Below are 16,129 nucleotides of genomic sequence, written 5' to 3'. Positions count from 1 at the left end.
TTTCTGTATTGAATTGTAATGTCTGTGGGCTCAGTATGACACTGGAATCTGCCAGAAAGAGTCATTCTGTCAATGAATCTCCACATTTTGTGATCCAGAGTGACATTGAAGTAAAAGAAGCAGTTCCGGCAGTAAGTCTCCAGATTTTGGAGTTAATTGTATGCAAAATTGCTCTTGGGTAAGCCAAAAATCATTTGAAGTCTTGAGGTGTAGTTTTGAGGCATCCTTCTCCCTAGAATACTAAGTATAATATTAGTTCCCTCTTCCCTGTGCATTGTCTGGATTCTGTAGGAGGGAGGGGGAAGTGTGTCCCACCTATGAACGATTATGCTATGTTTTTAATCTGATCTCCTGGTATTCAGTTCTATCAAAAAAAAAGGCTAGCCATTCTATTCACAAAATAGTATATCAATCTGCAGGCAATCTAAAAAGTAGTCACAAATGCACCACTGTTAGTTTTATGTAGTAAATATTAAATAGTTATCTAGAATATTTCATTTCTACGTGACTAAAAGTTTTATTTTTACCCAATATACATATAAAAACACCAAACATTTCTTTTAACACCTCCATGCTGAACAGTGGAGCTTACAGAACAATCCCTGTGCTTTGCTGTGTTACAATGTTTATTAGATGCTATGCATAGTTCATAAATATTCTAAAAAGTCAACTTGTGTGTGAAATGTATTGTTTATTGTAATTATTGTTTACAAAGTAAAAGCAAGCATTAGAAAACAGATTGCAATGAAAACTATAAACATTTTACAAAGGTAATCACCATAACAAACCCTACATAGATGTTTTTATATATACTATTTTGATTCAATACTGCCTGTTTATAATGTAGCAGAATGGAGACCTAATCTCTTCCAACCATATGAGTGACCATTGGTCTGTCAATGCGGTAGAGATATTCTGCAGGATGGAAATAGCCAAGGTACTGCACAGTGTCTGGTGTTGTATCAGTATGGTAGTGTCCTCCTTCTCCATGATGGCTGAAGCAGTGAGTGTGCTCCACACGCAGGTCAAAACCCTAAAAGAACAGTATGAAAAGTAAATGCATGATATTTGCTTGCATAGCATCTGACATTGAAACAAATTGGTCAAAATGTTTTCACTTCAGAAAAAGATGTCCAATGAAAACATGTTGTGGGACATTTATCAATTTGGTCAAACTAAAAGGCATAGCTAAAGTGGGGTAATGGTAGCAATGATCCCCTTGCTATGTCCCAAAAAGCTACTTCCGTAAAATTGATTCCATTTGCACGGGGTTCCTGTGGGGGGGGGGTCACACTCTATAAAATTAAAAAGATATAATATCAGATATATAAAGTGAAAAAAGTTAAAGGAGAATTATGAGGGGGGTGATTTTCACTCAGCCTCATAATCTGAGCCAACCTGTGACAATGAAACTGTCACAGGTCGGCTCAGTAGATCGGGAAGTGAGCGAACACGTTGGTTGGGTGAGGGGAGGAGGTTTCTGTGTGATGGATCAAACACTACAAACATTCTTTGGACTATCTTCCGTTTGTTTGCAATAGCTTCTCTATGCAGCCCTCCTTTCTCCAGTAGAGCAATCCAGCCATAGGCAGAACACTGCCCAGAAAATGCTTTTCTTCATCGAAAGCAGTACGAACAAAGCCAGTAGCTGAATTAGTAGAATTATAATCATTGTTACAGTAACTGTAATAGTATGAACACATTTTATGTTCCAGATGGCATCTCATTTCAAAAAAGGAACAAACTGCATTACCCATTGCCCTGAACAATAGTTTTCACTAAAATGTTTTATAAATAACAAATACGTTTGGGTAACAAACTGCCATTAGATGAAAATAAATGAACTGTACTGTGTTGTTTTATACATTGTTGAGCAAATAAGTGATGTGTATTGTTCATGTCCCTCTAGAACTAAAACAGCATATTCAAGCTGAACATGTCAATTGTATCGTTTTCTACTTAAACTTACCGGGTCATGAGACACAAACACTGACTGACAAATAAGTGGAGCTCTCATCTCATAATAGTTTAGCCAGTGATCAACATCTTCATCTGTGTTCAGGGGACAGGCGGAAAACTCACGGGGCTGTTAAAAAAGTGAAATTTCTTCAAAAACATTAACCAGTTAACACACCATTATATAACATATGCATTTTAGACAAGGACAATGCTATGGAGAAGGACCATGGCAGCTGGTCATTTCTGTCAACACAGTAACCAAAGATTGGGCTGCAGGAGCTGGTGGACTGAGCTGCAACTATAAGCTGCAACTGAGCTGCAAAAAGGGCAACAGATTGGCCCAGGTGGAGATTACTCCAGTCACACAGATAAGTGTAGATGGAGGAATCTGTTGCACCTTTTCCATCTGACCACAGAAAATCTGCAGATAAATTGTAGGGTGTATGGCCAGCTTAACCATCATTTTATACTACCAATATATCAGAGCCATAGCTAGCTCCTTTGCACCCGAGGCAAGAAAAGAAAATTGTGCCCCCTACCCCAACCGACGTGTGTGGTATGTGATGTCATGCGCCCCGCCTCCAGGATGGTGGCATGCATGCGCAGAATGCACTGGTGGCCAAATCCAAAATAGCACAAAAATGTGTGTCATTTGATGAAACTAATGAAAGCATTTTTAGTTTCTGTATGTTGGGGGGGGGGGGCTTCGGGAAAATATCAGGGGTCTAAATAGATCCCTGACATTTCCCTTTTGAAATAGAAAGGGATTGAGGACACAGAGTCCTCTGCCCATACAGGTGGGGGAGAGCAGCAGGGATCTGAGGAGAAGCTGGAGCCTGTGCCGCTTCTCTTCTCCTTGCCGAGCAGCGGCTGTGTTGGCCGCCTGGCACCCCTGTTGCCAATGGTGCCCTGTGTTTGCCATGGCAACAGGGGCAAGGGGCAATATATACACCTCACTCGCCCCATGGTAGCTACAGCCCTGCAATATATACACAGTAAGACTAATCATCATTATGAAAGTGACAGTGTGCCAGCCTGCATATATGTGGCCAGTGCACCATGCACGCAGAACTATGGTGGGTCATGATATCTAGCTCAAGTGCTATCTTACAGTCATTTGGCTACAGACTCCTGCATTTATTTTGTACAGGAATATAGCTGCAGCATTTACATGGTTATTCACAAAAGGGTGAAGAGTTTGGAGAAGGCAGGAGAACAATGACAACTCAATAATAATCTAGTGCTTTTACAGTGTTTTCCAACCTTCAGAAAAGCACACTCCCCAAAGCTGATGGACTTTAAATGATAAAGGTCACAATGTGCATGATAGTCTCAGAATTGCAGATAGGATTCCTGCCCCTCAATCACTCCAAACCTCACAGTGATAGTCAGATATTGGGAATATAAAATATGTAAAAAAGTATTAACCTTTATTCAAAATTTGGGGCCTAATGTATGTTACTATTTTTACAAGCTGAGCTTCTGCTACAACTATAAATTCCCTTGTCAATTCTTAGGAATCAATGGGCCTAAGTACAGAACACAACATGACACAATTTAGACCATTATGTCTCAATATTGGCCTATCCTATTGAATGTTAAGGTATTAGGCCCCTTACTTTCTAGGAGGCCCAAGCAGTGGAGAAGCTAGATATTCTGTCACCCAGGGCAAAGACTCAAAGTTGCTTCCCCCCCAGGAGAAATTCTCCTTCTGCCCCCCACTCCACACTTCTGGATGCTCTCTTTTTCTTTTATCGCAGCGGCTCCCCTCTTAATCCACTGCAGAGGTGAGGCTTCAAATCGCTTCATTCTCCAGTTCTGCTTTGTTACTTAAAGAGCAGCTTCTGTGCTCCCTTCTATTTTCCGAGTGGTACCCCTTCTAATCAGTCATGGAGGAGAGACTTGCATAAAGTGATTTCAAGCCTCACCTCTGTGGTGGATCAGGAGGGGTGCCGCCACACCAAAAGAAGAGAGCACAGAAGTGGGTCTAAAGACACTGGTCGACCATGGAGGTGAGGCTTCAAATCGCTTCATTCAAGCCACTAGTCGACCACGGAGGTGAGGCTTCAAATCGCTTCATTCAAGCCTCTCCTATGTGGCTCAGCTGGGCCTGAATGCTGCTGAGCAGAAGTGAGGCTTGAAATAGCCTCATAAAGTGCAGCTCTCTTCAAGTGTGGCGATGCCCCTCCTAGCTTCGACCCTGCTCGACCTTACATGGAACTATACACATGGTGTAGATGACACTCAGAAAGGGTTATAATAGGTGAGATTACATACTGGCTGAATTTGGGCAGATGATATGGGTTATTCCCTAACTGTATAAAAAAAGTATGAAGGAGGAGATCTTACATCAGCATAAACATATGCACTTGCTGTTATGGCAACTGCTAAACTTTACCACACAAGGTACCGTTTTAAAAGTTCACATTTACGTACTCATTAATGAAAACTACAATCTGAGTCACTAGGCAAGCAATACATTATACAGCAATGCAGAATACCACCAGCTATAGAGGAATACAAATCCCAGCAATACATTATACAGCAATGCAGAATAATATGAAGCTACATATCTGTGTTGCTCCAGGGTGGCAGTTTGATGTCTCCATGGTCTCAGGAGGGCTGTGCAGGGTCTCAGGTGGGCTGTGCAGGGTATCAATTGGCTGTGAGTCTCACCAGGGGTCCAAAGGGTCACACGGGTGGCAGAAGTGCTGTAAGAAGCATTGCATGCTTCCCCAGGAATGACGAGGAGGAGATGTGCGGCCGGCGCTGTAAACAGGTGTTGCGGTTCACAGTAAGGCTGCTGAGGTCCCCAGCAAGCGCAAGACCTCAGACAGCCGCTTCAGTTCAAAAATTTAAAGTGTCAGTATCAGTGCTTATTATCAGGGCATTTTCACAAGTTCTCATGAAAATGCCCAGTATTGGGACTGATACCGGTATCGGTATCAGTGCATCTCCAGTCAGTTGCTCACCCTGCTGGCAGCGCCTGGGGCACAAGCCACCCTGCAGACCCTGGGTCCAAGTATATATAATTAAAGTGCCAACATGAAAAACTTTTCTGGCACCAAGTATAGTAGATCCTCCTAAAAATAGAAAATACCTATTTTTTTAGGGTAAGGGACTTCAAAGTTGTGGCAGATGCTCACCTTGTAAGATGGTAATATACCCAGAAAAATGTGATGTGAAGGCGGGACTCTAAAGTTAAAGGGGGGCTCCTAATATCAAAGTAGGAGAGTCTAATGTGAAGGAGGGGGCTCTGATGTGAAGGGGGGCTTCTGATGTGACGGGACTCCTGATGTAAAGATGGGCTCTGGTGTGAAAGGGGGGCTGCTGATGAGGAGAAGGCTTGATGAGAAGTGGGCTCCAGATGTGAAGGATAGCTCCTGATTTGAAGGGAAGACTCTGATGTCAAGAAGGAAACCACACTTTTTTGTGTTTGTGCATGGGGTTTCATAAAAAGATACCAGACCCCTATACCATTATGGACACACTCAGGGTGTATTCACACCAAAATGTGTGTTGGATGTGACTCAACGCAAGTGTGTTCACTTGCGTTGGCAAAGTACATTCACGTGTTGTATTATGTTACATATTTTTGGGCTTTTTTTAGTATTTTATGTTTGATTTTTACACTAAGCTATATAAAGTGTTGGTTCTGCCTTGCATTGATGTGCGATGTGTTTACCGGTGATAAACATGCATTGTGTTGCGTTGAAAAAAAGTAGAATCTACTTTTTTTTCAGTGCAGGACAGCTCACATCAAAGCAACATTCACACCCATTCATTTTCTGATGTCCTTGCGTTGGCATCCATTGAAAAACAGCTGCCAACACAGCTGGTGTGAATGAGATCTTATCCCTAAGGCCCCATTCACATGTAGCGACATACCTTTGCAGCGGCCGGGATAGCGTGACTTTCGGGGCGACGTTCCAGCGACGATCCAGCGACGGTAGCGCGACCTTCTCCGTCGGGCTCCATAGAAAAAAAGCAAAATCCGCCGGAAAAAGGGTCCTGTAGAAGCGACTTGCGACCACGACGCGCGACATGGAGCTAAGACAGCTCCATTGACTATCATTAGCTGGCGACTTCTCGCGATATCGCGCGGCAAAAAATGCGCGATATCGCGGCGCGATAAGTCGCTACATGTGAATGGGGCCTTAGGGTCTTAATATAGAACTAGATATTGTTGCATAAGCAACGTTTCTAGAATAAGGTAGGTTACTGTAGAGATGTAAGGCAATTTATATCTTTTGGTTACTCTGGTTACTACTGGTATGATTGCAATGGTATATTTTAGGATATGTGTAGATTTGACTGTTACATCCTCTAGTGGCCAACTATGTTATTGCAATGGCAGATTAAATGTGATGGATTTTGTTGTATTGCATTATTGCATATAAGAAAGTTTGTCATTTGTGCATGTATTAATGATGTTTTATTGTGCTTAAAAACAGAGGTACTTTTGTTATCAGCGGTTTTAAAAAGATATGTTGATTTTATATGTTTACAAGATGCATCATAAATACATAAAATGCTGCATTTGTTTTTACTATTAGGTGGAGATGTTATAGCCTCGATTGCTCAGTGCTGTCTCTAGTCATTTGTCAAAGGAAGGGCTAAACAACATTAGCTGGTATATAAAACAAGCTTATGTCCCTGACGACCTCTAAGGACAAAACATGTAGGATATGATTAAAAAGGATACATCATCACACTGGTCTTGTGACCACCATGCCAAACCGAGATAAGCTCGAGGTTTGCAGTACTTACTTGGAACCATCCTGAGCTTTGTGGCACTTCACAGCAGACAAGGTTATTTAATGATACTAACACTTATGTTGATAGTGCTAGGAACACTAAAGTGAGCACATTGTGTATTATTTTATGCTTCTTTATATTTGATATGCCTCATATCTGAAGATCACTGTGAGGATTAGAGTGATTGAGGGGCAGGAATCCTATCTGTGATTCTGGGAGTATCTTGCGCATTGTCATATTTTTATTCCTGAAAGTGGAAAAACACTGTGGAAGCACCAGAGTGTTATGTTGTCACCGTTTGGAGATACTGTGAACACACTTTGGAGTAGAGCAGTGATCTCATAGGATAAAAGTTAATTTCACTGAAGATAATCTGTTACTACAGTGATTATTTAACATAGAGAATTTGATTAAGCTATTTATTATTCACATTTGCATTATTTCTTGATTAGTGCTATTAAAAGAGAACTGTGGGGTAACCTTTTTATCCCATAGTTTTCTTTATGGTCATGGGAGGACATATACTAACCTCTTCCCATGACCCACAGCTCAGTATATAGCGAGCTATTGCCTGCTATATACTTAGAGCGCCGCAGCCGGGACTGATCTCAATAATACTGTTGAGATCCACCCAGCTGGCTGATTGACAGGGGGCTCTGCCTATATAGAGTCAGAGCAAGCTTTGCCCGACCCATCGGTTCCTCCAGTCGCTGCTGGAGGATTGGAAGGGGGAATCCCGGCGGGGAGTGGTGATCGATAGTCATCGCTCTCTGCATGGAGATGATCGGGAAGTAAGCGAGCGACGGTATGTGTTCGCTCACTTCCCGATCAACAGAACCGATGTGTGACAGTTTCAATGTCAGATATGGGCTCTAACTATGAGGATGAGTGTAAATCCCTCACCTCATAGTTCTCCTTGAAATCTTGTGGTTAATGATATAGTAATTTACAGCAGTTTTTTGTGTTTGTGATGCATGTTGGGTATTTTGGTAAAGGGAATCTGATGTTGAGGACCTGAAATCACATGAAAAGACACTCCATTGCTGTGTAGACTAGGCAAGGGTGACATCACTGGGCCATCTAGCAGGATCTTGGGACAGCTGACAAGGCCTATATTAACTTCATCTAGGTGGACTTGCAGAAATTTAGGTGTAAGGTGAATATCTGTATCCATTTTTCCTTCATTTTTTTTAGGACTTTCCCTGAGCATTTCAATATCACAAGCTGAAATTTACATACTCAATTAAACCAGTCAGAGTAGTCACTCCCCCTTCATCTCTACCCTAGCTGTCTGGAAGAAAAATAGCAAAAACAAAGACCCAAAATCATTATAGTTTCCCTTTAGGGAAGAATCCGTGGGATAACCCAGAAAAGTTGTTTCATTTAGTGCTTCAATAATAGAGAAGAAACCATTCACTGCTCTGCCGAGTCCTTTTCCTTTCTGTAAACTAGAAATAAGCCATGGATATACTTATAATGAAAGTACTTATGCACCTTTTCTCATTTTGTTTTTGTGGATCACTAGAAAATAAAATTGGGGATAACTTACCATTACATGAAGCTTAGCCTTCCCTTCTTGAATGACAAATGTCCCTCCCATTCCTACAGCTTTGTCTCCATAATGCTCTTTTAAAGATTTTCTTATGCAGCTTACAAAGTTTTCCTTTCCTGTCCTCCTCTTTGCATTCACCTCAATGACCTAAAAAATAAAGGTGAACGAGCTGTTAAAAGACAACTACTTGAGCCACTCATTGTGAGAATCCTCTTCACTGAAGTACAAACTCTCCAATAAAGGTTGCAGCATTCAAGCTGAAAAGATTAAAACAGGAGGTTATGTGAAGCTGAGGAGACCAGCACCTCAATTCTCGGTGGATAGGAGACAATAGTTTATAAGACTGGAAAGAGAGAGTTGGGGCTGAAGGATTTACAAAATGTATTTTTACCTATTGTATTTACTTTTAATGCAGGAACACCATGGAAATGAGTTGGATAAGTATGAACACACTAGAAATGGTTTGAATGAGCATTGTAAGCAGAAAATCAAGTTTGTACTAAACAGTGTTTAATGTGTTGGAGTTTGTCCTTTAAAGCAATATCTTGCTGCCTCTCAATTTAGAACACATTTAGGTAACAGAAGCCTAGTAGTATACCTAGTTTCAAATATCTATGCACTAAAAAACAGGTGCCCATTGTCAGAGAGAGTGAGAAGAGCTTACAGCATCCCCAATGCAATCCAAATACCTGGTGGTAAAACCATTTGGCTACCTAGGAATCACAAAAAAGCCTGAATAAACAGTGGAAATAAAAAACTGCATAACGAATATTGTTTTTTATTTATGTAATACCTTTCCTGGTTTCCCTTCACTGGCATACAGATTAGACAGGAGTCCAAAGTCATTGTCCTTGTACTTATCTTGGTAGTTCTCCAGTAAGCAGCTGTTATCTGCTGGGTTCACACTAGCCATGTAATTTCTATTTACAGCGGGTGAAGATGAGCTCTCTGCTTGCACAGAAAATATAAGCTGAAAGGTAACAATTGCAATGTTAAACATCATATTTCGTGACAACAGCTGGAGACCAATTGTAAGGAGCTATAGGATATCTATAATGCATAACATCTGAATGTCCAGGTCAAGCTCAGACAGTGAGTTTTTTTTATACATGTGGCCAGATGTGTGTCAAACCAATTCACATGTTTTGATGAATATCATAAATAATATAATGAAATTCATATGACATACTTAAAAGCATTTGTCACTTGCAGTGAGATAGAAGTATAACTTTATGTTGTCTACATAGAGATACAATGATCTCACCCACTCCACACACCACTTTTCACATCACCATCATATTTGCACACCAACAATATTTAGACAGCACATCATAGGCAATCTCCTGCCCTTCTTCCACATGACATGTGACATTAGCACTCAAGATGTGAAAAGGTTCATGGGCAGAAACAAAGTGTCAGTGGCATGGAAGGGTAAAAACGTAGATACGCGATTCCTGAAAACTCATCTCTTTAGGGAAGCCTCAACCGAACAACTGAATTTTTGCCATCCTTTATAACCTTTTTGTATCACTTGCCCCTATCTTAGATTGTAAGCTCTCATGAGCAGGGCCCTCTTAACTTTCTTGTCTTGATTTGTATTGTAACTGTACTGTATCCTTTTATTGTTGGTGCTATATAATCCTGAATATTATTATTAATATTAATAAGTACAGAAGCATGACATGAGACATCATTGCTCCAGAGTAGAGAGGGCTGAATGCAAATATAATGGGGTCAGCATGGAGGGCTGAAAAGTAGAAAGTACCCCTTGCTAACAAACTATATAGTCATGTCACCAATCAAGGGAAATTAGACTCAAAGAAGTTGGTACTAATAACAGTGATAACATTGTACAAACAGCAACAACTCACATTAACTAATGTCATCATCTTCGGAATAATCCAACCTTGGTAAACTAAAACCAGATGCAAATACAGATACAAATCATAGTGCAAAACAAGGTGGAAACAATTACATGTAAGGTGATTTAAGGGGTTGCTTTACTAAAGCCTTAGCTTAAAGGGTTTCTAACCCCTCAGCTTTTTTTGCATATATCTACTGCTAGAAAGCAGTAGATATATGCAAAAAGTTTTTGTTTTTTTTAAACACTTTAACAACGGTTTAAACTTACCTGTGTTCCCTGCACGCTCCCGTCCGAAAATGTGAAACTGCATGGGCAGCCGCAAAGCATCTTGGGGCGGGTGCATGCGCAGTTCACATTTTCGGCCGGGACGCGAGGAAAGACACAAGGTAAGTCTATGGACGCGTGCACCCGCATGCAGACACCATGGGAGAGTACGTGCCAGCAAGCTCAGAGGAGTCAGCGCTGGATCGGAGATTCGCCGCAGCGCTGGAGAGAAGACTGAAAACTACAGGAAAGAAGAAGATGATCGCATTAAAAGACATCATTTAAGGTAAGTGCTTTAATTAACGTTGGGGTGAGGGGAAACATTTTTTTGCCTTTAATGTCACTTTAATCAATGTGGTGAAAGTTCACTTTGCAAAGAATACCCTATCACAAGCAATGAAAAAAACAAACAAACAGTATTTTTGCTTGCACATGGTAGGATGATTGAAGTCAGCAGAGCTTCACCTCATTCACTAAATTAAGGGAAATTTCTATTGCAAAGTGAACAGTCTATTTGCCTTATGAATTAACCTCAAAGCCTCATGGCAAGGTCCCAGTTGTTTCTCATTCTCAACAATAGTGACTTTGAAATAGTTTGTAATAGAAGATATACAGTTGAGCTGTAATCATCAAACCTACTCATTAAACCATATAAAATCATCACCAACCTCTGCATTCATGCCCACACTCTTATGAGATACTGCGCCAGCTCCAAGAAAATAGGCTCCAGGTAGGTCAATCTTCTTTGCCACTGTATTAATGTTATAAATCTTTAACAAATAGATATTCATGAGATTAAACAATATACTGTGCAATAAAACGATCAAAGTAAACAATGATAATCTTAATTTTCATTAAATAATTAGAATGTGGTCACTTTTCATATTAATTATTTATTTTCGTTTTACATAATAATTCCTCTGGTTAGATGCGGGAATATGGGCAGCTCTACCGCATCTAACCAGAAGGAGGACAGCTGGACGCTGTATGAGGTGATTTAATGCAGTTTGAAGTCCAGCTGCCCTTCCCCCATCTCTCCTAACTGAAACTCTATACCTCAGTACAGAGCTCTGTCTGGGAGAGAATATGCAGAACCGTGAGCTTTGCATTTGTGATCGAGTGATCACAGTTGCAATGCTTTCCAGGCTTGAATAAAAACATTGAAGCAATACTTATTTTTTATATTATTAAATATACATTTCTTACATTTTAGCAAAAGGTGAACTTAGCCTTTAACTGTTTGTGGAATACAAATAGGCACACATTTAAAGAAGACCATGGTTATTTGTAAAACAAAAATTGCATCATTAGGATGCAAAAACTAATATAAACATAAAAAGACTTAAAACAAAACATCAGCTTAAATACTATGGCCTCGTTCAGATGGACTTGAGACACTGCCACTCTACAAAAAGCGATCAGCGGTGGAGCAGTGGATGCCCAGTGTTCAGGAGGGGATACTGCTGCCTCCAGAATGCAGGGGTTTTTTTTTTAATTCCAGTGGGATTTTCTATTGAAGTACCCATTCCCATTTATCCTATCCCATTCATTTGAACTGTCATGTATAACAAGCAGCACCGCCTGTCATTGCTGACATTGCAGCAGGTACCTGAGGGTACAAAAACCGCACATCATCAGTGCAATTTTACTGCCCCCTCACCGTCCGTGTGTACAAGGCCTTTAGAATAATGAAATAGTCCAAAACCGTTATAATTTCCCTTTTAAATTGACAATCTTGGTGGCTCGAATAATCTTGACAGTCATCTCGCACAAATGGCTGTGCCTCTAGCTAAATCCCTGTAGCTGCCAGTAATTTTCTGAATGATTATATATCTGTGCCCTTGAAAATGTGGCCTAATTCAGGCCTTGTCTTTAAACCCGAGCATTTTAGAAAGGTACTATACGGTACATTTCTTCCTGAACTACTATACGGTAGTTCAGGAAGGCAATATAGCTAAGGATCATGTGACAAAAGGCTGCAATCTGCCCAGAAGCACAGTAAACGTTTAAATGAATGTGCCTATTATGGAACACAAAGATTATTTTACATTCAGATTAATTCAAGTTAAAATAAAAAGAATGTACCCAAATCACACTACAAATGTAGTTTTAAATCATACATCTGATTTTCGAATTTGTTGCCCTATTTTATTGATCTCTATTATATTATCAAGACGCGCAGTTGGTATTAAATATGGGACACCTCCAACATCTGCAATTTTTGACTTGCCGCATAGCCCTGTAGATATCACGCAGAAGAAAAGTCTTTTATAGTAACATGTAAAATGTGAAATCTTTCATTACATTCCCAGTGGAAACAAAATATTAATCCAATCTCAATATTGCAATTCAATGTCTGACTATAAATAACAGGGTTCAGGCATTGAGTGGAACATTGAGCGCAAAAAAGCAGGGTGCTGGTCAATTTTATCATTTTCCTCTCTTATGCTGATCTTGAGTTTTCAGTAACTAATTAAATGTTCCAAGACCTCTACAGGTTGAACTCGATGGACTTGTGTCTCTTTTCAAGCTGACTAACTATGTAACTATAAAATAAGACCAGGGCTCTATTTATCCTGCCTCTCTAGGTCAACTGTCTTTTGCTGTCCCCTACTTCCCAAGTCGACTGGCCAATCCAAGTATCCCACTAAGAAATTCTGATGTCATAGCCACAGAAGGCACACCGAGGCTGAGGCAAGACTGAAAGAGGCAATTTGTCCTCTGTAAATCAGTATGCTTACTTCCCTACCCTGCTAGAAGTTCGATATTAGGTGTCTGGACCTAGCCTGGGTAAACTCTAAGTACACAAGTGCACTGTTCCACCAACAAAAATGTACAGGCTGTTCAGAGACAGCAGCAATGAGGTCCCAAGCATATGGCACAGTCAGGACCGCAATATGTTATTATACATGGTAATATATCACCAAAAGTCAACGACATAATGCATAGGTGCAGGCTCCTAACCTAGGTCAAGGCCTTGATTGCTATACAGAAATCCTGCCTTGGATAAAACTGGCAGGACTCAAGGGGAGCCACCAGTCACAGACTTGTGGAAAACCTCTGCTCAGTATTACCAAGGGGGTCCTATGTGTGAAGAAATATCATTTTAGAAAGGTGAATGTTTCCAAACAGCACCACAGAATTATCTATACAATCTAGGTGTTAATGTGATGTATTATCTGCTTAAAGTGAGAGTAAAGTCAGCTAAAAACTAAACACTGACAGATATGGTTTTTATACCAGAAGAGACTCTGTATTTCTCTTCTGTTATAATTGCCTCTCCGCGCCAGTCAATGTTTGTGTACGCTGAGCCGTGAATGCACAACTCAGTTCAGTCTCGTCATGGTTATATGTCGAGACAAAGTAACTCCTGTGTGCATGCATGAGAGTGACGTCATCCTGGCCTGGCCAATCAAGAGGCCAAAACGCCAGACCCTGTAGAAGACTGGTAGAAAATGGTATTGCTGGTGAGAGAGAGAAGCACTGACATCGCAGCGCTGGAGAGGATCACTTGCAAATGAAGTCTGCCATAATCTGCTAATATGCTGTGCATACTATCGTGGTATGACAAACACCTCCAGGGGGCCCGAAATGTTCCCTTTGTGTTGGCAGTTTACTACTGGCTTCAAGTATCAAAGCATAACTTACAACAAGAACACTGGGATTATATAATAATTAAACCATAATATAAAAAAAAATGGCCTTACCTTTTACGGGGAATCTAAATGGTTCTTGTGTCAGATCAGGACAATCCACAACTTTAACTTGCACATCTGCATAATTCTTCTTTAACCCACTTTCAAGTACTAGAATCAAACATTGAAAATGTAAAAATAATGCAAACCTATCATTGACCATGAATTAAACATAAGAGCACAGATAGAAGTCACAATGTTCATAGAAACAAAATAAAATTCTCACCATAATCAAACACCAAAGTGATCTGCACACCCGGACTTCAGTTTTCATTTGAGCACAGTTTCAATAGTTAAAACATGTGGATTGTTCAAAACCATAGGCATGCCTATTGCATTAGGGTGTGCACACAAACGTACAAACACACGCATATACTGTATATATGGCACCCCTTTCTTTAACTGTTCTTCCAGCAGGGGTGGAGTAATGAATATACCGAGGACTGCAGCTGTTATGTGAGGAATGTAAGTGTCAAGTGCTGCTGCACTCTGTATTGCTGAGTCGGTCACAGAGAGATCTTTGTGATCTCTCCACCAGCTCAGTGATTAAAAACACAGCGCCCACTGTTGTGGTTTCGGTATTGCGCTCGGAGTGATTAGGGTGTGCTCAGGCACACGCTGCCTATGTTCAAACAATACAGTTGGAAATACAAATTTTTTACATTTTTTTTCAAGTTTAAAGACATTTATGTTACCAATTCAGTCTTTACAGCTTTGTGCATTGGTCTGTATAATTGCTCATCTTTAACGTATAACACTTTCAATACAAATTACTGGAAACAAAAATACTATTTTTGTACAGTGTGGGCAAACAGTTCTCAAAAGGCAGGAGAGAAACCTGGTCTTTGAAAAATACCCTAGCTCTGGCTAAGAAGTAAAAAACATCTATAGAATTAGAACACATTAAAACAGAATTTTCTATGTAATAGGCAGAAAAGTAAAATTCTATAGCAATTGTTATTTACAATGCTTTGCACCATTTAAGCACCTGTCTGAAGGAGGCCTTAGCTCCTATTCACACCTGAGTGATATGAAAAATGTTTCTAGAAGCATTTCAATGCTCAACACTAAGGTGTATTTGTTGTTCCATTGTGTCTATTCACATCTGAGCGATGTACTGTCGCTCCACCCTCAGAAAAGTGCAGGAGTTTCTTTGGGGCATAATTGCGCACTTTTTTTACCCCAATAGACTCCAATGGGAGTGCCTGAAAAATGCCAGTAAATGCGTTTTTCATGCAATTTTGCACCTAACAGCTGTCTCCTAGTAACTAGCTTTCTACTCGCTGAAATAAAAACACTCATACCTGAAACTGCTTATAAAAACACGTTTACTAACACACGAAAATTAGCAAGTTGTCAACGCTAAAGTGTGTGTCAAGTGTCAATTTTTAAGACAATTTACAGTGGAACTTCAGCAAACTGAAAAAGGGATAGACCATCTGTCAGTTTTTTTATTGTCATATGTGTCCCACTGGGGAGATTTTCTAACATTTTCCATATTTTTTGTGTGATCACCAGGACAGAAAGTGAGGGGAACCTTTGTCAAGTTTTATTTATATGTATGCCTCAACTGGAAAGATTCCTCCCACATTCTCTGAAGTTATAGGGACAGGTAGTGAGGCGCATCTCCCCAAAGGGGGTTCCATCCCTTCTCCACTCTATCTAAAAAAAAAAAAAAATACCCTGGTTGGGGCAACTATTTAAAGTAGGACATAACCAACTGTAAATATGATAACTTACCTGCTGCAATTTCTTCTAGAGCAGGGAGATGGAGGGCACAGCTCTCAGTGTCTGCCATTCTTCCACCAGACTGCAGTGTCATGAAACATTTAATATTAAAGGTTTCCAGAAGAGGTCAAAGTTTCGTTTGTGAGGTTCAGACAGCTGTGAATTGATAAAATTAATGATTAAAATAGTTTTAAACTAAACAGGTAGATGTTTTACTGCTATGCTATCTGCCAAAAAATACCCTAACATACAAAAAATGCAATTCATCAGAAAATAACTACTGCGCAAAATTAGCAAAATAAAACTTTT

The 16,129-nt window shown here is 40.2% G+C and overlaps 1 protein-coding gene across 1 annotated transcript in view; it reads right to left on the bottom strand.

The window, feature by feature from the left end:
* Positions 1–815: 815 nt before the first annotated feature.
* Positions 816–16,129, bottom strand: part of CUNH11orf54 (chromosome unknown C11orf54 homolog) — a 23,137-nt gene continuing 7,823 nt past the window's right edge. The window contains exons 2-9 of the mRNA XM_018568727.1: positions 15,833–15,902; positions 14,105–14,203; positions 12,567–12,636; positions 11,066–11,171; positions 9,063–9,239; positions 8,267–8,416; positions 1,970–2,086; positions 816–1,033 (exon numbers count right to left, since the gene is read on the bottom strand). Coding sequence (XP_018424229.1) covers positions 860–1,033; positions 1,970–2,086; positions 8,267–8,416; positions 9,063–9,239; positions 11,066–11,171; positions 12,567–12,636; positions 14,105–14,203; positions 15,833–15,890 — 951 coding nt within the window. The 5' untranslated portion in view covers positions 15,891–15,902 and the 3' untranslated portion in view covers positions 816–859. The remainder of the gene's footprint in view (positions 1,034–1,969; positions 2,087–8,266; positions 8,417–9,062; positions 9,240–11,065; positions 11,172–12,566; positions 12,637–14,104; positions 14,204–15,832; positions 15,903–16,129) is intronic.

The sequence above is a fragment of the Nanorana parkeri genome, unplaced genomic scaffold (genome assembly GCF_000935625.1).
Source record: "Nanorana parkeri isolate BGI_ZX_2015 unplaced genomic scaffold, ASM93562v1 scaffold1235, whole genome shotgun sequence".
NCBI classification, from domain to species: Eukaryota; Metazoa; Chordata; class Amphibia; order Anura; family Dicroglossidae; genus Nanorana; species Nanorana parkeri.
Note: the sequence above shows the minus strand (reverse complement) of the source record. Positions and strands in the feature narration are given on the sequence as shown.